The sequence below is a fragment of the Callorhinus ursinus genome, unplaced genomic scaffold (assembly GCF_003265705.2).
Source record: "Callorhinus ursinus isolate GAN/ISIS: 27379988/994484 unplaced genomic scaffold, GSC_fseal_2.0 scaffold2, whole genome shotgun sequence".
NCBI classification, from domain to species: Eukaryota; Metazoa; Chordata; class Mammalia; order Carnivora; family Otariidae; genus Callorhinus; species Callorhinus ursinus.
The window spans coordinates 1,938,402-1,958,338 of NW_027397064.1; the positions used below are offsets into that span (position 1 = coordinate 1,938,402).

A 19,937-nucleotide genomic window follows, 5' to 3' on the forward strand; every position below is an offset into this window, starting at 1 on the left:
GTCCGTCCCCAAGTGCACCGTCCGTCCCCAAGTGCACCGTCCGTCCCTAAGTGCACCGCCCGTCCCCAAGTGCACCGTCCGTCCCCAAGTGCACCGTCCGTCCCCAAGTGCACCGCCCGTCCCCAAGTGCACTGTCCGTCCCTAAGTGCACCGTCCGTCCCCAAGTGCACCGTCCGTCCCCAAGTGCACCGTCCGTCCTTAAGTGCACCGTCCGTCCCCAAGTGCACCGTCCGTCCCTAAGTGCACCGCCCGTCCCCAAGTGCACCGTCCGTCCCCAAGTGTATTATGGGTCCCCAGGTACAGCCTCAGTCCCCAGGCTTGGACCTGCCCTGTCCTTTGATCAGGATGGTTGGCCCAGGTGACCAGTGATCCCAATCATTTCAGGGACACCTGCATGTCCCTACCCCAAGCCGGCTCAGTACCCTCCCTACAGCCGGTAGCGAGCTGTGTGGCCGCTGAGGCGCTAATGCTGGGACTTCTGAGTGTTAACAAGAGCAGCACCCAGCCTGGGGGGCGGGGAGGGGTGTGGATGGCGTCTACCAGGACCGCACATGCCGGACAATGCGGTGAAGGAAGGGGTTGCTATCAATCGGCCAGGATGTCTGCACAAATCAGGGCAGTGGACGGGTTTTCCATGGACCCCTTCCCTCACGCAGAGCCCATCAACGGACCTACCGGCTGTGGCAGGAGTCCGTGGGGCTGTCGTGCACGACCCTCCAGGGATGTAGAGCTCAGTGAGGGTGTCCTGTCGCTCAGGTGCGGGGCCGTCCGTCTGCTCTTCTGGACAGGGATGGCACCCAGAGGCGCTGACACTGGCCTCCTCCAGGACTGTGGCCTCCGGGGAGGTGTCCTCTGCATGGGGTTGATCCGTGAAGGCCTGCGCACACGGGACCGGCCAGGTGCGTGACGTATCACTAGGTCTTACAGCTCCCCGGCACGTGGGTCTTTCCACCCCAGTCTGGAGGGTTTCCAGACATCAATGAGCAAACGCCAGACACCCCTCAGCTCTGGCCCCTTGCAATTCAGTTCCCTTTACTTCCAGAAATCCTGCTGAAAGCCATTTACTGCCTACTCTGTATTGTGTGTCCGTGGAAGGCTGGGGCTCCTGAGACCCTGAGCCACTCATCGTACAAGGGAACACATCTGACAGTCTTGGGGGCTCCGACCCACCTAGAGACTGAAGCCCTGAGGAGGTGGATGGGGAAGTTATTTTTTTGGGGGGGGCATTGTTCTAACTGCATGCACCTTAATACTCCCAGAAAGGGAAGAGGGGGTGTGGGCAGGGCTCCCGGGGGGCCCCTCGGCTGCAACCCCAGCACTTCCTCCTCTACCCTTCCTCGGGCTGGCAGAGGGTTCTCGCTGTTGTGCCCTCGTCCCCAAGGAAACAAGGCGCTGAGGTCTTCTGGAAGCCACATGCCCCAGCTTGAGGGGGGCAGGAAGGAAGCAGTCCTCAGGCCCCGGAGGCCGCAGGGGCTGGTCTTGCAGCAGGAGCAGGCTTGTGGCCCAAAGACCACTGCAGTGCCAGCCCGCTGCCCTGCTGTCCTCCCTCCAAAGTGGTCTGTGGATCAGCCTGGGCAGAGGCATCCCTGCCCCCGCTCTGGCCTGGACCCACCAGTCGGACGCCCAGGCACAGGTCGGGCCCCGAGTCCAGGGCAGACGCCGGTTCCCTGGCCTGCCCTCCTGAATCACAGGGTAGAAGCCTTACTTCTGGGACAAGCAGCCGGCCCGGATCCCTGGCCCCTCATTTGTCCAGCCTGGGTTCCCATCCCGCACTCCCCTTCTCCAAGCTGCCAGACCCATCTCTGCAGAGATGGGGAGTGTGGGAGCTTCTGGATCCTGTGCCCCCACCCCAACTCTCCCCTGGCCTGTCATGCCCTGATGCCTGCTATGGCCATCGCACCCTTTCCTGGAGTGCTGTCCCCCACCTGGGGCCTGAGTACCTGTCGCTCAGGTTATCCCGGGAAGGACGGGGGCAGAAACCAGAGCCCACTGACCTGTAGGCTGTCTGTGGCCGCTGGGACTGGGGACGAATATGGGGGGTGACTGCCAGACCAAGTAGAGTCATCGGAGTCTGCCTCAAAGTCCAAGTCGTGAATGGAGAGGCGCTTTTTCTTAGCAGGGGCAGATGTGGGCAAGAGGAGGAGAGTCGGGGTCAGCTTGACAGAGACGACCAGGGGCGTCTCAGCCCCGGGCAGCAGGGTGGGTGCCTCCAGGGGCACATCCACCTCCTGCACTAGAAACAAACCCGAAGGAGCTCGAAGGCAGCTTCAAGGGGCCCAGAGGGCTCCCCCTCCGAATCCCCTGCAAGAGCTGCATCCTCAGCATCTCTTAGAGCAGAAGGAAACACCTGCTCAGCCCGAGGGGCCTATGGCTGCTCAGATGTGCTAAGGACACAGGTCCCGGAGCACTGCAGCCTTGGGATGAGGGGTGGGGAGGACGGGCAGTCTTCTCTAGGGCTGACAGGTACCCTTGGGAGGTGTCGGCAGGGGGAGTTCAGGCAAATGAGGGGCACCCACAGCGAGGCCACGAGGTGGGGGAGAGCTCCATGTTGTTCAGATGAAATCCTCCCTCATGAGAATCTTGATCCTTTAAAGGTACTGTACAGGGAATGTTCCAGACACTGGCTAGTATTCTTTAAGCTCACTGAGTGGCAGGAATACAACTTTCTCACTGTAGACTGGCCAGAGACCTGGCCGGTGTCGAATCTCAAGGACGCTGGCCTCCTCCCGGGGTCTCCAACTAAACTCCTTGTGCCCCCCGCCCCAACCTGCTCTCCTTCCGTCATCCCCCCGCAAAACCCCGGGGCATACTCTGCTTGTTGATCACCAAAAATAAGTTACAAAATAAGTAAAGACGGAAATAAACACTAATAAAAGCAAGGCTCATGGCTGGCTATGAAGAAAAGTAAAATGTTCACAGAGGGCAGTCTAAAGGGGTTCACTTCCCTGAAAGATGCCAAGGCCACCTTGGAGGACAGCGGGCGCCCTCTGGGACCCCTGCCTGCCCTCACAACCTCACGAGCCTGCCCCCAGGACCCTGACTGGACGGGTCAGGCAGGCTTGCCTGCAGGCTCTGTCTCCCCCACAGCTTGCTTTGGGGTTTCTTATGGTGACACCAGGGGCTGAAAGCATGATCCTCTTTGGTGCTCAGTGTCTCAGAGACTGTCCGGGCACGGCAAAGAGGCAGGGTCTTTGTGCTCACGCTGCGGGAACGCGTAGAGTCCAGGAGAGTACTGAGATTCTTAGGACATCAGAACCCCCGGCTCCAGCTGGGGGAGGGGCAGGGGCAGAGGTGACTGGGGAAGACTTACCTTGCTGCCAACGGGCTGGGCCCGGGCCACTATGTCCAGTTCTCCATCCTCATCTGTCTGCTCACTCTCTCCACTTCCCTCACCAAGGCTTGGCTCAGGCCCACCTGCAATGGACCACGCACATGATTCAACCCAGGGTGAAGCAGACTGGGGGCAAACCATCCATCCACCCAACTCACCTACCCATCCAACCATCCAACCCGCCCATCTACCACCTGTCCGTTCACCCATCTACCCACCCACCCACCTATCTACCTACTCTTCATCCATCTACCTACCCACTCATTCATCCATTCTCCATCCATTCACTCATCCATTCTCCATCCATCCATCCATCCATTCTCCATCCATCCTTCCATCTACTCATTCATTCATTGTGCATGCACATATCCATCCATCCACCCACTGTGACACATTCAGGCAAGGCCATCTGCTGGCTTTCCAAAGACCTATCCAAGCATCAGTCAGACTCGGTCTGAATCCCAGCAGAAAACTATTACTCTGCATCAATTTTGTCAAGGGTCACGCCTATAGGCATTCACCCTCTGTTCATGGACTGTTTCTTGGGCAATCTGTATCCCCGGCCTTGTGGTGGGTGAAGGAGACCAAGGGCAAAGTCATGTTTTCTCAAACAAACTGCTTTACTTACAGTCATTTCATGTGCTTACATGCAGGCTGCAGACATAGCTGGGAAGGAGGTGAGCCTCAGCCCCAGGGCTCCCGCCCCTCCTTTCTCTGCCCCCCAGGCCCCCTGCCTCACCTGAGCACCCAGGTGGCCCCATCACAGCCTCTTCCCTCTGCTCTCCCACTGGCCTGGCCCCTGTTCTCCTTTAGGTCACCAGAGGGGTCCAGGCAATGGGCTCTGGGGTTTTAGAGCATGGATCATCGGCCTTCCCTCGGGGCCACGAGGCCACTCCTGCACTGGGGGAGCATGGGCTGTGGGGGTGGGCCTGCACATACTGCCCCTGCACACCCCCAGCCCGCGCCCAGGCCCTCACTCCCTGTGCCTTTGGGTGGGGGGAGGTCTCAAGTGTGAACAAGCACGGCATTTCCTGGGCTTGAATGTGCTCTGTAAGCCCTTCTGTACCCCCCGAACTCGGACCCATGCAGCGGGCAGGCTGGGTGATTATTTTCATTCTCTGGACAGTGAGTCTTGAGGAAATTCACCCCAAACCACCAGACAGAAGACACTGAGCTGACCTCTACCTGCACCGAGGGAATGTGGGCATGGCTCCCGGAGGCCCGGGGCGCACGCCTGTGTGTGCATGTGTGTGTGTGGGTGTGCATGTGTGCACGTGGCCTGTCAGTGAGCTGCCGCCAGGACTGAACAGGAACAGGAGCTCTGTGCCCCTTTTGGTTATGGACTCCTTCCATCTCTCTCCACTTGGGACAGCAGTTTGAGAGATACTAAGCCATCTCTCAAGAGCAAGCCCAAAGGATGTCCCCTGCTCCTGACACGGGAGAGAGTTCTCAGCCGCTCTTGGCAGGGAGGTGGAAAGAAACACGAACGAACCCCTGTGAGCACCAAGGACTTACTGTGGATGTCAGGTGAGCTTCGCGCTCCGTCAGGTGAACCTGGAACCAGAGGAAAGGCACTGGGGAGAAAGACATCCTCCCGAGACCGTGCTTGAGGACGGGTTTCCTCTCATTTCCTTCCCAGCCTAGGATAACCGCCTCCCGCAGCGTCTGCCCGTCCTGCTGTGGGGGCCTCGGAAAAACCCCCATTGCTCTGCAGGTTCACCCGGAGAAGACCCGGGCCGCCCGCCACCCTCACCCCAGCTGACCAGTCTGCCCTTGGCCCTGGCTGGCCAGGCTTCAAAACAGTGACTTCAGTCATTTCTATTTTTTCAGTTTGTCTACTTGAAAACAAACATGGAACTTTCCTTCCCTGCGCCCTCTGTCTTCCAGGCGCCCTGCAAGGAGAATTCAGCCTGGGCATCACCCCAGAACACGGAACCCAGGGGCCCAGGTGGAGCGGCTGGGAGTCGGGGTTCCTGTTGCCCCACAGCGCCACCTTGTGGTCCTCGGTGGTGACAACTTTGAAACGGGCAGGAGCCGGTTGGTTGGTGTTGGCCCAGCAGCTCTGGACCCTGGCTGGGCATCACGATCCCCACAGCCTTTCACACAACACAGACTCCTGAGCCCACCTGGTCCCTGGAATCGGCACCTCCCAGAGCAAGGTCAGGTCCTCAGGGGTTCCAACGTGGCCTCTGGGAACAGGGCCGCCTTTGGGGTCGAGATTCTTAAACACTTTGTGGTGTGGCTTTCCGCCCTGCTCCCTGTGGTTCTCACCCTTGAGCCCTGTGGTGGGGCCAGACCAGCTCCTCCAGCTGCAGGAGGACCCCTCGGCCCATCAGACGCACAGGGAATGTTTGTTGAAAAGAGAAAATCTAGGCCCCACATCAGACACCCAGGGAGGAAGGGCCTGAAGAACAAGTTGTATTAACCAGCACCTGGTTATTCGACTTGCCACTGAGTTTGAGACCTTAGCTATGAGTTCTCAACCTGCTAGGAAGCCTTGAAAAATAGGATTTCAAATAGTGGGGCTGTCAACAGCATGCAGGACTTCGCGGGGGGCCAGGCCGGGGGTGTGCAGAAATTCACACTACCCAGAGAGTGGCCAACGTCGTACAAAACACCCGAAAGGGACTGACAGGGGCACACACCCATTCCACAGGATCTGCTTGGTCGTGAAACCCAAAACAGGCATGGGAACAAAAAGTGACCCCGGGGAGAGGTGCGCTCCTCACCTCCCCCCTGCAGCCGTCCGCACAGGGAGCGGATCACTTTGGCGCTCCCAAAGCGCTTGAAGCGGGCTCTCAGGTGCTGGTGGTACCATTCCAGGGAGCCGATCTTCACAACCCTGCAGAGACACCGAGCTCAGGCCCGCGGCGCTGTGCCGGGTGGCGCACGTCCGTGCCCACCCTTCTTCAGCCAGCCCCACCGGGGTTGGGGGAGGGGACACATCGGGCCCCAGCACCCCAGGGTCCCTTGGACACCAGGCCGTGGATCACCTGGCCAGGTGGCAGGGGTCGCAGAGCCAGCCCTGCTCCTCAGGGTGGGCGTGGCTGCAGTCTTGGCAGGTGAAGAGGCGGCAGTCCAGACATTGCCTTTTGGGGGTCCCAAGGAGCCGGTAGGGCTGCAGGCAGTGGGCACAGTGGGTCTCATTCAGGTGCGCCGTGTCCGCAAGCAGCTCCCTCTGGGAACTCTCCTTCTTAATCCGGCCCTTCAACCCCCTTAGGAAAATATCAGAAACAAGGAATCTATGAGACACCTGCCTTATTTTTGCAACAGGTTTTAAATGTTTGCACACATGTGTGTGCGACACACACACACACACACAGGAACTTTCTCATATACAGAAAACGGGTCGAGGCACCCCCAGGCAGCCGTCACCATCTGCAGAGCCACCTCCACACTCCCACTCTTTCCCAAGTGGGAAGCCCAGCAAATTGGGGTCAAATGTGCAGTCTGGGTAGGCTGGAATTGAAACACCATATTTTTATAGAAATGAAGTTGTATTTAAACATTTCCGTGACTTTTTACAATCGTACGTTTTTCCAAGCTGCATGCCTGTGACTTTCATCCAGTGCCAAAGGGCCACGACCCATCAAGTCTCAGAATCACAGGCTGGGACTGTTGTCACCGCTTGCGCGCACCACCTAACTCAGAATGGAGAGAAGAGGGAACTCTAGCTTTGAGACGGAGCCTGGAACTTTTCTGATGCACAGCGCAGAGCTCAGAGACTGTGTTCCAGCACCCCGTTTCACCAGATGAGGGCGGGCTTGCAGTCACCTTCCTTGGAGGGGGTGAGGCTGGTGGCTCTGGGGAGCCCAGCAGGGCCAGGACCAGCTAGGGTCCTGGGGGAGCACCTGGTAAGGTCACATGGTTACTCCCAACCCCAATCTGTTGCCCACTCTAATTGTTTAAGAGGAGGTTAGAGAAGAGAGAGAAATCCAGGTGGTTCACGGGCTGGTCAGAGCTGCCACAGAAACCACAGAGAAGGCAGAGCTAAAGCTCATTACAAGGGCAAGGCTGTGCTCCTCTCTATAAGGCCCTGCTCTGCACGCTGGCCTGAGCTAAGGGCTCTGGGCAGAGGATGACACTAGGCAAGTGGGGGTTGGGCTGGCACCCTACTGAGAAAGTGATGGGTCACTGCACTCTCCCCAGGGGGCCACAAGTGTCCTGGGGACAAAGACGGGAGGCATCTCCTTGCAAACAGTTTTGGGTCCCTTCCAGCAGGGGAGAAAGCTGAGCTGCCCCCCCCCCCCACCCCGCCCGTTTGTTCCCACAGAGCAAGGCTGCGATGGTCTGGTTTGGAGGGTGTCCGGCGCAGGAAACATCCAGCACTAGGATGTCCCGGGAAAACCACATTCCCCCCAGACCTTCCTGGTGGGCTCGCCAAATTGAACCGACTGGGAAATGTCCCCTCCACATCATGGACACATTCCACCCGTTCTGGATTTTAAGAATGTCTGCAAAATGCAATATTTTTGGTTTTTGATGAGATCCACTTAACTCCATTCTTAGTGACAGACCCTGGATGCCACTGTCCTGTAGGAACTCGGCGCCTGTGGTTTCTGAAGGGCACACCCCAGAGCGTGGTGGAGGCGGGAGACGAGGCAGCACCTCTAGAAAGCTCTGGAACACTACTCCCGGTTTTAAGTGGCGTTGATTGCACTTCACTGATTTCCCGCTCCCCGCTCGTTGTTCAAACCCTCTGGAACTCGGGCCCACAAACGAAACTCTCATCTCAGCTTGGACAACCAAGAAAACATGGCCTTGTGCTGGCAGCAATCCGGGGGGGTGGGGAGCTGTCATCCACGGATAAAGCTGCGCTGACATCCTTGCCCCGAGCCCGGGAGCGTAGGCACTTGGAGCCAGGTGGGGAGGGCCTAACCTCCTCCATTTCCCCTCAGACAATATCTGCATCAGCCAGAAAATCTAGAGGCCACCCCTTCACCTCTCTACCAGTGAGTGCCCCTCATTCTGCATCCAGGCAAAACCACACCCCAGCCCAGCAGGAAGAAGGATGAGGACCTGTAGGATACACACCGCATCCCGGGGCGGGAAGTCATCTGAGATAAGAGCCGCGTGGGTGGCGGCTGGACACTGACATATTTCAGGGGCAATAACCCCCACCTGGAGCCGCACAGGGAAGAGGCGAGGGGGGCCGGAGCGATCCACACACCCTGCCTGTTGCAAACACTGGGTCGACCAGATGTCACTCCACGATGGCGGCATCAGCAGGCAAAGGCCCAACATGCAGCTATCAGTTCAAGTGAGCCCCAGGAAGAAAAGACACCCTGAATGTGGTCGACTGTCAGAACCAGAAGACTTGAAACAAGCGTGCTTGGTGCACTAACTGGGATGAAGAGAGAGGAGGAGATAAAGAAGGAACCAGGCTGAGATGGAAAGACCACAGGCTAGGCTATGCTCACTGAGGTGGAGGAGAGATGGTCCAGAAAAAGACGGGAAGGGATGGAAACTGACAATGGGCCGGAATTACCGCCGTACATATTACGTCCCACGATTTAGAACAGTGATTCTCCAGGTGTGGTCCAGGGACCTCTGGAGGTTCTCAAGACCCTTTAAGAGGCTCCACAAGGTCAAAACTATTTCAGTAACAATGCTGAGATGTTCTCTCTCTTCTCCAAGATGTTATTTCTCCTGTGCTCGTGGAGAAGCAATGGCGGCCAAACAGCTAGGACCTTGGCATGGGTCAAGGCAGAGGTACAAACCGGACCAGTAGTCTTTGCGGTATTTGTCACAAAGGCAAAGACCATGTCTTTGATGAAGTGTGTCCTGATTCAAGGCATGTCCTTGATGCTACAATAACAGTTACTCAACTTACTAACCTTGACCCTTGAGCCCATGTCTTTTTAATGTCCCACGTGAAGAAATGAGAAGCACGTCCTGAAAGCATTTCTGCTACGTCCTGAAGCACCACCGAGGTCTCGATGTAAGGAAGCAGCCAGTTGCTGGAGTTCTGACATGAACTAGAATTTCTTTTTTTCACGAAGCATCATTTTTACTTAAAAGCACAACTGGAAGATAAACTATTCTGACTGGGGTGTTTGCCAGACATTCTTTTAGAAAGGAACACTGTGAGCCCGTCACCTTGAGGAAAACAAGGGACGATATTTGTGGCCCATGACAAGACTCAAGCTTTCGAGCACGAAGAAGAACCTTGGGAAATTTATGTCTGCCACCGTGAGCTTGACAGTGTCCATCACTTAGAGGCTGCTGATGAGATCAGCCGTGACGGTCATCAATGCGATTTTTTCGGTATATAATGAAATGTGTCACCCTTTAGAAACTGTATATGGTGTGACAAAACCTCACACGGATACAAGATGCACTTTGAGCGCAGGACAGATCGATGGATTTTAGTTCACTGATATGCGTTCAGATCCCACCGTGCAACTACCTTGAAGAAATCACCAGTTGCTGGGTTCCCATGTAGTATCAAAGCACAATGTCCACAATCTGGGAAGAGGGCGCCTGGGTGGCTCAGATGGTTGAGCGTCTACCTTCGGCTCGGGTCATGGTCCCGGGGTTCTGGGATTGAGCCCCACATTGGGCTCCCTGCTCGGCGGGGGGTCTGCTTCTCCCTCTCCTTCTACTGCTCCCTCTGCTTGTGCTCTCTCACTCACTCTATTAAATAAATAAATAAAATCTTAAAAAAAATCATCTGGGAAGACTACTGAAACATGCCCCATTTTTCCAACTGCATATCGGTACGAGGCTAGATTTTCTTCAAATTCTTCCGCCAAAACAACATATTACAATACATTCAAAACAGAAGCCAAAACGAGAATTCAGCCATCTCCTGTTACACCAGATGTGGAAGGGATTTCCAAAAATACAGAACATGCCAGTCTTCTCACTTGCTTCAGGAAAAGTTATGTTTCATAAAAACGTCATTTATTGCATGTAAGGGCTTACGGTTGTTATTTTTCAATGAATGAATGAATGAGTATTTTTTAAAATGCCTGGTTTTAATTTCTGATAGGGTCAATGTTGACATACGTAATCCATATGAACATAAGCTCTTTGTGGTTCTCAGTAATTTAAGAATGTAAAGGGACTCTGAGGCCAAAATGCTTGAGAACAGCTGATTCTGGAGCAAGTTTGCTGCCCCAGATACAGAGCAAAGGTTGAAGGGAGAGCAATGAGGAGAGGGGGTGGCGGTGAAATCAGGGACAGATGGAGGAGAAGCTCAGCAGAGGGGCGGCCCTGGCATCAGAAACCCACAGCACTGTGCTCTGCCCGCTGACTTCCAGCCGGCCCTGGGGTGGGTGCCAACATCCCGAGCCCAGAGTGGAGGGGAGATGCCCGCTGTCCTCAAGAGAGGCTCAGGGACCTCACAGGACGAGGCGGGTCCGGTGCGAGGACAGGGCAGGGAAGGCAAGTTCCCTCTCAGCCGTGACTGGGTGCGGAAGGGAGGAGGGCTAGGGGCGACGAGAAGGGGGCAGACCCATGCGTCCTTGCTCTCCCCCCTCAGGGGGGATCTTGAGGGAAGCACAGTGGAAACGTGTGAGTACTGGGGACAGCCCGGGACCCAGGGGTTGGTGGCGCACCCTCCAGGGTCAGCTAGGGAGGAACACACGGTGGCCATGGCACCCATGCCCCCAGCAGCTGCTGAAAGAGGCGTGAGCTCGGATCAGGCCTTCTGCTCGGGTGATCCTTAGACCCTGCCCCTGGAAGACAGCATGAGGTGCTGAGAGGCCCGGGGACTGTAAGTCCAGGGTTGGGGTGAAGAGGCCGATGGCTGGGGTCAGGGATCTCAGGGGCGGGGGCTAGCCCCTCCCAGCGCCCGGCCAGGACGATTCACGAGTGATGGTCTTCACTCGGGAAGCTGACCTGACCCTCTACTCTGTCTCGGGGACCAGCAAGGAGCCAGTGGGCAGTGTGTGGAGCCAAGACCCCAGCAACTCTGTCACCCCGAGGGCCCGAAGCAGGGGGCGTGGAGATGGGGGGCTCTGAAAGCCAAGACGAGGCCATAAAGAGTCGGTGTGAGCGAGCAGAGGGTTGGACCCAGACACCAACAAGCTGCAGCCATGTTCCGCTCAGGCGGTGGGGACCCACGAGCAACCTGAGACGGGCAATTAAGGAGCTGCTCTTCTCGGCACAGCTTGGGTGGCTCTGAGTTTTGACCATGCCACGGAAGCGGTGATCACTGGAAGAATACAGGAAACCTCTCCCAAGCAGGCGAAGAAAAGGAGCGGGGTCTTCAGGAGTTGCTGGACTGCAGGCCGCACACACGCGGACGGCCCGCAGCGCTCGGTTGGGATGCGGCGGGCTCGCTCGGGGGAAGCACGAGCCGGCGGGCCGGTGGCTCTCTGCGAGGCGGGGAGAGGAAGCTGGCGGCCAGCGGCAGTTCCCCGTTGCTGCTCTGGCAAATGCCCACACATTTCATGGCTTAAAATAACACCGCCTTTCCATCGGATGGCCCTGGAGGTCAGAAGTCCGACGTGGCAGTCACAGGGCCAAAATCGAGGTGCTGGCAGGACGGTAATCCCTCTGGGACGCTCTGGGGGAGAATCCGTTCTCTTGCTCTTTCCAGCATCCCGAGGGCGTACCGTTGGCCCGCGGCCCCCCTTCCTCTAACCTTCAGAGCCAGCACGGCTGGTGGGGTGCTCCTCACAGCGCTCTCCTGCCTCCCCCCTTCCTTCCTCCTGCTGGGCCCCTTGTGATCACCCTGAGCCCAGCCGGGGGGCCCAGGACCGTCTCCCCAAGTCCAGGCCCGCTGATCAGCAGCCTTCACTGCAACTGCAAGCACATCCTCCTTCGGCACATGGCCGACCCAATCGCAGATTCGGGGGATCAGGAGGTGGGCGTCTTTGGGGGCGCATTGTTCCGCCAGAGTGCTGAAGGGAACGTGGGCAAGAGGAGATCTCACTCCCAGTGGTCAACTCCACAGCCCGTGCCCTTCCTGAGAAAATAACCTGCAGATGTGCTCCAGACGGAGAGAGGAATCCCAGGCGTGACCCCAGGGACGCGGCGTTGGGGCCCAAAGGCACTGATGAGTCCCAGAATCAGGATGCTAAATCATTGAAAGCACGGCGCCCAAACTAGGCAGGATGGTCAGTCACAACTGAAGGACAGCGTAGCGTAAGGAGAGCTGAAGAGCAAGTATGTGGATCTAACGTCCCGACTCTATGAATAAATATCAGGAAGGATAATGACAGGAAACAGAAACTTGCTAACGTTTTGTGAAGCCCTTGGAGGAGACTGACCACAGGACGACAAACAGGACACGTTTGACCAGTTTGCTGCTGTGAGAGCCAGAGGGCCCTGGTGTCCCAGGAGCCCCGGGGGCACCCTCCGGCTGAGCCTACCCTCCAGGCCCCGCGCGGCCCCCCAGCTAGGGGGACCTCACATCCCTTGGTAGCAGTATTTCTAACGCCCGCCGCGTTTGCCCACGTCTCACGCTGGGAGAGCTTTCAGAGAGCATTTCAGGAACTCCCATCTGTTTGTAGAGACTGCAAATCCACAGGTCCACCTGTTTGCCTTTCTGGGGAAGGCTCACAGGGCTAATATTTGATTTTCGGGCTGTGCCCTTGAAAACAGGGTGTTCTGTTTAGGTGAGCTCTGTCCTCGCCCAGGGGCATGAGTCACTGCCTGAGCTCTCTCGCTCCCCCTGCACTTTGGGGTTACCCAATCCTTCCCAGCGCGGATGCAGTTGAGAAGCTACCTTCATAGATGGGGGTGCAGCTCGGCAGTCCCTGCAAACTCGGGACCTCACTGGAGCCCAGGAGGCAGCCCGCAAACCAGCAGTGAGTACGTACGGCCTCCAGAACGCCAGGTGGAGGCTGGCCTCTCTCTCTGCTGCGCACGGCCGTCGGGTCGAGGATGCAGGTGTCCGTAGCCCCGGCTCTTCTCCAGATGGAGGGAGTTAAAGAGCTGGGTCATTCTCTGCATGTTCCCTTCCAGGTGGTTTCCTTGGGTGCTAGTCTATACTTATGTACAGACATTAAAAAATTAAAATTAAATTAAAAAATTAAATTAAAATTAAAAATTAAAAATTAAAAAAAGATTAAAAAATCACGCCTATCTTTTCAGTAGCGAAGGCTCCTTAACAGCCGAGTAGCGAGGATGAATGTTGAGCACAGAGAGGAGCCATATGCCAAACCGACGCGCAGCAAGATCTCCCCTCCCCCACACAGTCCCACAGTTAACCATTCATTTCTGGACGTTCTTCACAGCCGGGGAGCCTGGCCCATCCTCAGCGGCCTCTCCTGGAAATGTGGCTAAGAAGAGCAGCCGCGTGGCAAGCTTGTCTAGGGAGTAAATGACGTAACACAAAGCCCCCAAGTGCACATCCAAAGTGCACTTTGGAGTCTTTCCATGGTCAGGCACTGTTCTGGGTGCTAGTGACAAAACCGAGTCCTCACTGGGCTTAGACATGGGCGGGGAGACAGATTCTACTCAACAAGTACATGACTCATATATTAGATGAGCCCTAAGTGCCGCGGAGGGAGATCCAGCGGGATAAGCAGAAGGAAGTAGTGTTGGGACGGTGGTGGCTGTTTTTAGAAAGGGCAATCTGGGGAGGCTTCTCTGAGGAGGTGATGTCTGAGAAGGGATACGAGCACTGTGAAGGAGGGTGCAATAGGGAGACCTGCGGGAAAGGTGACTCCTGGGGGCCACTCCTGGGGAGATGTCCAGCAGAGAGATGGTGTGGCATGAAGCGGGGTGGCTCTGTGTGGCTGGCCAGCCACAGCCGGGATTTATCTTGAGGGCTGAGCCAACAGGGTTTGTTGAGGCATGAAATGTAGGACGAGAGGGAAGGAGTGGAAATGACTGTGATTCCTGAGCACTTGACCTCAGCAACCAGGCTGATTCCAAGATGGGGAAGTGGGGGCCTTGGGGGAATCCAGACCTGTCTTAGATGCGCTGTCTTAGAGATACTGGTTAGACCCCTGGCCGACGTGCTCCGCAGTCATCTGTCTACCTGCTTCGCAGGTTCTGAGCACAGTTCTCGGCCGAGGGCATACACTGGGACCTGCTCTCTAGACCCGCGCCATCCAATATGGTAGCCACGAGGCACATGGGGCTACTTAAGTTAGTTACACTGAGAAAAAAAAAGACAAAGTTGGTTCCCCAGTTGCGACAGGCACATTTCAAGGGCTCAACAGGTGCAGGTGGCTACTGGCCACAACCCTGGGGAGCAGACGTAGCTTAGTTCCTCGTTCCACCAGGCAGGGCGGGTCTAGGGGGCATCAGCACCACGGTGCTGGTGCGCATACCCCAGGGAGTGAGCGTGCACAGAGCAGAGCTGAGGTGGGGGCCCTGGACCCTCCGAACGTGAATACCGGGGGGTCCAGGAGGATCAGCAAAAGGAACAGAAGGGGCTAGACCCCCAGACGTGAGTGCAGGGGAGCAGAGCAAGAAAAAGCTCAGTGAGCGCAGAGCCTCTGTTATTACTAGACCTTTCTCTGCATTTTTAAAAAGTGAAATGTCATAAACCCATACGTTTTCACAATCTGCTTTCTCCACTTAATACCTTAGGACTGGTCATGAAGATTTATTGCTACAACTTTATTTTTAATGGGCGCCAGGTGATCCACTGTTGAATTCATGGTTCAAGTTGGTTACTTAGCGAAAGCTTGTAATTTTGGACACTAGGGTCTTTCTAGTTCTTCGCTCTTAAGATCCTTGCTGGATCAGAATATCCTCTCTTGCTTCTCTCCTTAGCATGACTTTTAGCAAAGAGTTTGCTGGCTCAAAGGGTGAGCACCCGTTTAGGGCTTTGGCTACGTTAGGCCCGACTGGCCCCTGCAAAGGGCCAATTTATCCCTCTCTTCAGCCCTTTTGCATTTGCCTGCACCCTGCGGCCGGGCTGACTACTGGGATTCTCATTCATCTTTGGAAATCCGTGAAAACGATATATTTTGATTAATTTGTATTTCTCTTGTTATTCTTTTAGTTATTTCTTCACGTTTATTGGCCAAGGGCATTTCTTATTTGGTGAATTTCCTGTTCATATCCTTTTTCCATTTCATTGTTTTTTTTTTTTTTTTGGTTTTCTAATTTGGAAAACCGACATCTTTCTGATTTTAAGAAGCTCCTTAGAGATCAAGGATGGGAATGCTTGCCTTTTCTGTTACATTGTTTCTTCTTTTCAAAAATGAAAATTTTCTTTTAAATTTCATAGGTACATATTTATTTGGTCAATACTTATGAACAGCTTCTATTGTGATTTCTGCCTGTGTTGCCACATGTAGGTGCTTCTACTTCAAGATTCTATACATATTTATCTATATTCTCTCCCAGGAATATCCCTAGTTACGTGTTTTACGTTTTTAACATTTCCATTAAAAATCTGAGATTAACCCTCACCCCTGCGGGTGGTCAACTGTCCCCAGACTAACCTTTCTAACAGGTATGAAATGTTACCTTTGTTGTAGTAGAAATTGTTACACATACTTTGTTGTATTTTAGACCTTTCCATGTTGTTTCATTGGTGACATCTGTGAAGGACCACTTTACTTTAGTTAATGTGGCACTGAAGTAAATTATCTCCTGGAACAAAGCCCTTCTTACTATTTTTATTTAAACCCTCCTACCTTACTTTGTTTTTCCGCAACATTTTCTCATGCTCCCCAAAGTGCCTCAGGAATTTGACCAGGGTTATGGTTCACCGATTCCCCGGCAGCAAGAGGCTTCTGCTATCTAGAGCACATGGTGTCACTTGCTATTTACTTAACATTTTCGAATGTTGCTCCATAATGTTTTGTGCTATTCTTCATACTGCTATCGCACATTTATGATATGTATATATTTCTGGGTACCTCATATTTTTATTGTAAATAGAATTTTTTTCTATCTATTTTCTAACGGATTATTTTTGATGTCTAAGCTTAAAGAGGACCCTGATGTTTCTTTTATATTCTTTTGTAATTAGCCAGGCTACTAAATTCTCTTTTTTCTTGGTTTTACAGAGAACTACCTTGGGTTTTCACATCTGCAGATAATAGCTATGGATCTCCCTGACCACAGGATTTATTTTGCTATCTTCTCTAACCGCACTGGCCAGCACATCAAGAACAATGCTAAGTTAGTGGTGACGGGTGCTGATGATAGAAATCCTTTTCTTGCTTCTGATGTTAATAGAGCCTGATGACTGTTGTTTGAGGGGTACTTTTATCACGTTAAGAAAGTATTTTTATTTCCATTTTATTCAACTAAATTATCAGAAATAGCATGCTACCACTCTTCTGTGTCACTGAGATAATCCTACTTTTTTTAAAGATTTTATTTATTTATTTGAGAGAGAGAGAATGAGAGACAGCACGAGAGGGAAGAGGGGCAGAGGGAGAAGCAGGCTCCCCGCTGAGCGGGGAGCGGATGTAGGCAGATCCCAGGACACTGGGATCATGACCTGAGCCGAAGGCAGATACTTAACCAACCGAGCCACCCAGGCGCCCCAAAATAATCCTGTTTTGTCTCCCTAGCACCTGGGATGGCTCGCAGCCCAGGCCCTGCACCAGGTAGCAGACCGGGCATAAAGAGGACCATGCTCTCACACAAGGGTCTGCCCGACTTTCAGGCTCGAAGTTCATCCACAGCAAGACACACGCCCTCATTATATAGGCCACTGCTCAGGACTCGATGGCAGGAAACAGGTAGTAAGTTAAATCCATCCTAAAGCACTTACTGATGCCAAGGTTGTTAACATCCTAATTTTGTGTATCTTTGAATTTTTGATTCTTTGGAGCGCAGCATCACATCCTGATGGGAAGCCAGGCATAAAAGGGCACGCTGCACGGTAAACACCCCACTCCCAAGTCCCTGGTCCCACGCGCCAACTGCAGGGAGAGATTTCTATGTGCCTGGGGCCACACCAAAGACGGCACGGCCTCCCCCTTCCTTCTCGTGCATTTCCTGAAACAGCCTACAAGGAAAGCCCCCCATTCAGGATGCTCTCTATGTGGTACCTGCCACTCATGAGTTAGAACCTAGGAAAACTCCTTCCAGTCAATTCGGAGGGAAGGCATCTGTGTTGCCTCTCCTCCCAAATATCAGGGATCTGGGCTAGCTCGTTTGTCACGTGCTTTGACAGAGGAGACCCAAAGATGTGTTGCTCCTACAGCTTGGGAACAGGTGCTGGAGTCTTTACCCCGGCCCTGTCCCAACATCCTTTATAGAGGACTGGCACTTCCACGTCTGGGGAGAAATCCACCTAATACACATTTCTGTTAACTTGTAAATATTAAGAGAAATATCATTGTTGTCTGTTTTCCAACTGGTATGTTCGGTGAGCTGGTTGTTTAGCTAACTGCCCCCTTGGCAAATTTGCTCCGGGCGAATCGGGCCTAGACATGGCGTCCACCTGATGCATATTCAGGATAGGAAAGTTCTTTTCATTTAGTGAACGTGTTTCTTGGTTTCACAATTTCTTCCCCGTTCACTCAGTTCCATCAGTGACTGTGGTAGGTTCCTCGAGCCGAGCCTTCCATTTGGCGTCCCTTTTGGAGGATGGCCAAGACATCAGAAACCCATCGGAGCGATTCCCGAGCTGCTCCGGTTTGTCACACGGCTACCCAGCTCATGGTCTCCGGATGACCGATTTCTCCGCTTGGCCCATGACTGGTTCACGGAGCAGAGAACTTGAGTTAGCCAGCTGCTCTGTCAACCAAGTCTGGTGTCAAGAACCCAGAGTCTTTATTTTTAGGCTGGTGTGAGCCGTGCCCTCTCGCAGCAAAGCTGCCTGTCTGGGCTGGACTTGAACCCACGTCCTGACCTCCTGGCGCTCATCACTCCCACCCTCGTGCCTCGGGACCACACGCCCGGGTCCTGCGGCAGCCCGGGGTCGGGGGGGACACTGTAGAAAAGGTTCCTCACAGTCAGAGGCAGCTTTAGTTTTTGCTGAATATTTAACTAACAGCACAGTGAACAAGAGACGAAACCATCAAAAATGGTAAGAACTGTAAAAGCCCTTCCCTCCCACCTCCCTCCCAGAATGACTCTTTACGTCCCAAACGTATCACCTGCTAGAGCCCTGTCTGCATGGCAAGAACCAGTCACGGTAAGGCCAGTGGGCTTCCCTGCGCTTGGTTCAATGTTCGTGTGCCACAGCCTCTCGGCAGCTCGCATTTCCAGGGCCAGGACAGCACTGCACGGCATTGACACCCCCCGGGACAGCCTCCTCCGGTCTGGTAGCGGGTATTTAACAAGCCCACCCCCAAGCACATGGCAGGCCCAGTAGACATGGCAGAGTGGGCCAATCCCCCCACACCCCCGCCTCCCACTTCCATGACTGGCCCTTTCTGAGCAGACAGCATCAGAAGCTGCTGAATGAGGGGGGCACCCTGATCATAACTGGCCCCGGGGGCCTGGCCTGGGCCACAGGCTGCACACAGGACCGGGGGAGTCACGGTCCGCATCCTTGTAGGAGCCTTCCGTCTCCAACAGCATCGAGAGGTCAGCTGGGCCTGTCTCCTCTTGGCAATGTGAAACGACCCAAGGAATATGACAATAGGGAATGACGGATGTCAGAAGGGACTCACCTTCACGCAAGAAACAGATTTCTGCGAGACCGCTTCAGCTGTCTAGATGAAGGCAGAGCAGCCCAGCTCAAGGGTCTCTGGGAAAGAGGCTGCCTCTTGGGACCTGGCCCAGGTGGTCCTCCCTCTGCTTCCTGAGAGCTGGGGTCCCCTCCTTCCCATTTATCTCCGTGTTTCTATATATACTTAAAATAAAAGTCGACAACCGCTGGGTTGCCTGGAGGCAGGGTCTGGTCCATCCCCGGGGAAGGGGGTGCTGTCAAGCGGGAAGGCTAGGCTGCCTTTGCTGGCACGAGCTCGTGGCCCTTGGCAGGGCCTGGCGGCCACGGCCAAGGCAAGCAAGCTGCTGTGGGTAAGAGAGGGCACTGGAGGGTTCACAGGAAGAAGGGAAAGAGGGAGGGGCTTCACCATGTGGAGAAGTGGGCTCATCAGAAGCAGAGGGAGCAGGGGCGGAGTGCCGGGCGGGCAGCTCTGGCCCCCGCTTGGGACCTGGAGGTCGGGTCAGGTCAAGGCCTCCTGTGGGCTCCAGTGTGAGGTCTCGAGGGGGCGCCTTAGGGTCTGGCAGTCCCCACAGGCCAGCAGGGTGGTAGCGGCTTCATGACCAAACCCAGGGGGTGACTAGGAGCCCACGGCAGAAAGGTGGGGGTGGGGCGGGGCAGGGGGCAGCGGGAGGCCTCGGCGGCACCGACCTGGACCCCTCCCCGCTGACACCGGGGTCGCCTGCCAGAACCACGCCTGTCTCTCTTAGCGGCTTGTCCATTGTTATGGACTTTGTTCTGTGTTGGGACCCAGAGCTCCCCTCACCGCTGGTCCTTCTCTGTCTCCCTGGGGGCCCCATCTTTCTCTCTCTGGACTCCCTCCTGCAGGGGTCTCCTCCTGCCTGGTGATGACACACTGGGGTCAGTCGAATAACGCTCCTCGCACGTGAAAACTGTCCTACGTTCCTGGTTCCCGGGACCTGTAACTATGTCACCTCACCTGGCAAAGGGGCCCCTGCAGATGTGATTAAGTTAAGGATGTTGAGGCGGGAGGTCACCCTGGATGATCTGGGCGGGCCCAGTGTCATCACGGGTCCTTACAAGGCGCAGAGGGAGGAGGACGGAAGCGGAGTG

The 19,937-nt window shown here is 54.9% G+C and overlaps 1 protein-coding gene across 3 annotated transcripts in view; it reads right to left on the reverse strand.

Annotated features, from left to right (window-relative positions):
* Nucleotides 1-19,937, reverse strand: part of MLPH (melanophilin) — a 42,198-nt gene that overhangs the window by 14,412 nt on the left and 7,849 nt on the right. For 2 of the 3 annotated variants that reach the window (XM_073876750.1, XM_073876743.1), the window contains exons 3-8: nt 6,325-6,546; nt 6,061-6,173; nt 4,847-4,885; nt 3,311-3,414; nt 1,995-2,111; nt 676-877 (exon numbers count right to left, since the gene is read on the reverse strand). In XM_073876750.1, coding sequence (XP_073732851.1) covers nt 676-877; nt 1,995-2,111; nt 3,311-3,414; nt 4,847-4,885; nt 6,061-6,173; nt 6,325-6,546 — 797 coding nt within the window. The remainder of the gene's footprint in view (nt 1-675; nt 878-1,994; nt 2,112-3,310; nt 3,415-4,846; nt 4,886-6,060; nt 6,174-6,324; nt 6,547-19,937) is intronic. The other variant, XM_073876747.1, reaches the window with a different exon arrangement.